The 2,122-nt window shown below is 40.0% G+C and overlaps 1 protein-coding gene across 1 annotated transcript; it reads right to left on the bottom strand.

The window, feature by feature from the left end:
- Positions 1 to 200: 200 nt before the first annotated feature.
- Positions 201 to 1,813, bottom strand: LOC111894330 (uncharacterized mitochondrial protein AtMg00810-like). Its single transcript, XM_023890407.1, has 3 exons — positions 1,738 to 1,813; positions 1,014 to 1,075; positions 201 to 959 (listed from the first exon to the last, which is right to left on the bottom strand). The coding sequence occupies exons 1-3, from the start codon at positions 1,811 to 1,813 to the stop codon at positions 201 to 203; spliced, it is 897 nt and encodes a 298-aa protein (XP_023746175.1).
- Between the last annotated feature and the right edge of the window lie 309 nt (positions 1,814 to 2,122).

Consider the following 2,122-nt stretch of genomic DNA (forward strand, 5'->3'; position numbering starts at 1 on the left):
TCCTAATCCCGACAGAATCCTTTGAAAAGTATTCTCATCCAAAGGTTTTGTGAAAATATCAGCAAGTTGATCAATGGTCTTCACAAATTGAACTTCAATGTTTCCATCCTCAACATGATCTTTGATAAAGTTATAGCGAAGTGCAATGTGTTTGGTCTTCGAATGTTGCACTAGATTATGGCAGATGCAAATACACTTTGTCAATCACAATACAACGAAATTTTCTTCATGTTGATTACATAATCACGTAGTTGAATTTGAATCCAAATGATTTGAGAAGTGCAAGCCACAGCAACAACATATTCTGCTTCTGCTATGGAAATTGAAACACAAGTTAGCCTCTTCGATTGCCAGCTAACGAGCTTCTCATCCAAAAGTTGACTTCCACCACTCCTGCTTTTACGATCTAGCTGACATCCACCAAGGTCTACGTCTGAGAATGCTTGAATGAAAAACCCTGTTTTCGAAGGGTGCAACAAGCCCAACGAAACTGTGCCTTTGAGATAACGAAAGATATTTTTGACTGCTGTTAGATGAGGTTCCCTGGGATTCAATTTATACCTAGCACAATTGCAAGCAGCAAACATGATATCAGGTCGACTAGCTGTTAAGTAAAGTAACGAACTGATCATGCTCATGTACAACGTGAGATCAACAGCCGGATTATAAAACGAAGGACCAAGTCGAGTGCCAACTGCCATAGGTACTAGTAATTTTGTGTTATTCATCATTCCAAAATTTACAAGCAGATTACGAGAGTAATTCTCTTGATTGATAAAGATACATTCTCTACTTTGACGAATATATAATCCTAGAAAATTATTGACTTTACCCATCATGCTCAATTCAAATTGGCTTTTCATCATGTTTTTAAAATAATTCAACAGATTAGGATCAGTAGAACCAAGAATAATGTCATCAGCATAAATTTGAACAAGCATGAGATGACTCCCAACTTTCTTTCAAAGCAGAGTGGGATCAATAGATCCTTGTTTAAACTTTGATGATTTTACGAAATTAGTAAGAGTGGCATACCATGCTCGTGGTGCTTGTTTAAGTCCATAAACAGCCTTGTCTAAAACATAACAATGATCAGGGTATTGAGAATTTACAAAACCTAGTGGTTGCTCGACATACGCCGTTTCTTCCAAAACTCCATTGAGAAAGACACACTTCACATCTTCTAATCAATCTTTACTGACTTTGGTTCAATTTTTGAAATAAACACATTAAACATACAAAATTCTTGATGAACATTAAGTACCTCTATGACATCCCGTTTAAACTAGAATAGTTAAATAATAAACCCGGAACCCCGAGAAGTAATTTTTATTATTATTTTATATTATTATAGTCCAAAATCAAATAATAATTAGCGGGGTCTTGGTTTCGGGAAGCCAAATGATATGATTTGAATCTCCGGGGGTTAAAGTGTAATTTTAGGATTTATTTTGCAAAGGATTTTGAAGATAAGGGTTGTTTGGTAAATGTTAGGTTTAGATTGAAAAGATTTTTGGAAGCTGGGGGCTCAAGGTAAATTCTGGACCTAAATTGAAAAGGGTTTTGTATAGGAAGGGTCGTTTGGTAACTTTTGAATAAAAATTGAAAGAAAAGGAAGATGGAGGGGCTGATTTCATTATTATGGGGAAAATGGTATAAGGGAGTCGGGGTATATAAACTCGCTACCTTCTCTAACCCTTAACCTATTCCCAGCCGCCAACTTCACCACCCTTATACCTCCCAACCTCCATCCGCCGCCATCTCCATCGTAGAGGTCGGGAGCCACCACGCTCGCTACAACCACTGGCGACATCGTGTCCACCGGAGACAACAAAAGCCAATCACCATCGCAGATTCCAGCGGCCGACGAAGACAATCGCCGCAAGACGGAGTCGTTCCGCTGCCACTAAAGACGTGAGCCGCCACCCATGCTCTCTCAAGTTGTCGTTGTTCCTTTTGTGGCTGAGAACGAAATCCCCCGTTAGGGAATCGTTTCAGTCGGGACGTAGCCATTCATGTCGCGGCTGTTGTTGCTCACGAGTCGCCTGCTTCCTTGCCTTGAAGTGCCAACCCTAGCCGCCGGTGATGATGTGAGCGATCGGAAGAACTGCCATGAACGATG

Source organism: Lactuca sativa, chromosome 4, assembly GCF_002870075.4.
Source record: "Lactuca sativa cultivar Salinas chromosome 4, Lsat_Salinas_v11, whole genome shotgun sequence".
Classification (NCBI taxonomy): Eukaryota; Viridiplantae; Streptophyta; class Magnoliopsida; order Asterales; family Asteraceae; genus Lactuca; species Lactuca sativa.

Bases quoted from the DNA above. Each gene is read 5' to 3' on its own strand.
- LOC111894330 (XM_023890407.1), bottom strand. From the start codon at position 1,813: ATGTCGCCAGTGGTTGTAGCGAGCGTGGTGGCTCCCGACCTCTACGAT. The intron at 1,076-1,737 runs GTATAAGGGTGG...GTTATGTTTTAG, and splicing joins CGGCGGATGGAGGTTGGGAG to ACAAGGCTGTTTATGGACTT. The intron at 960-1,013 runs GTAAAATCATCA...CTGCTTTGAAAG, and splicing joins ATGCCACTCTTACTAATTTC to AAAGTTGGGAGTCATCTCAT.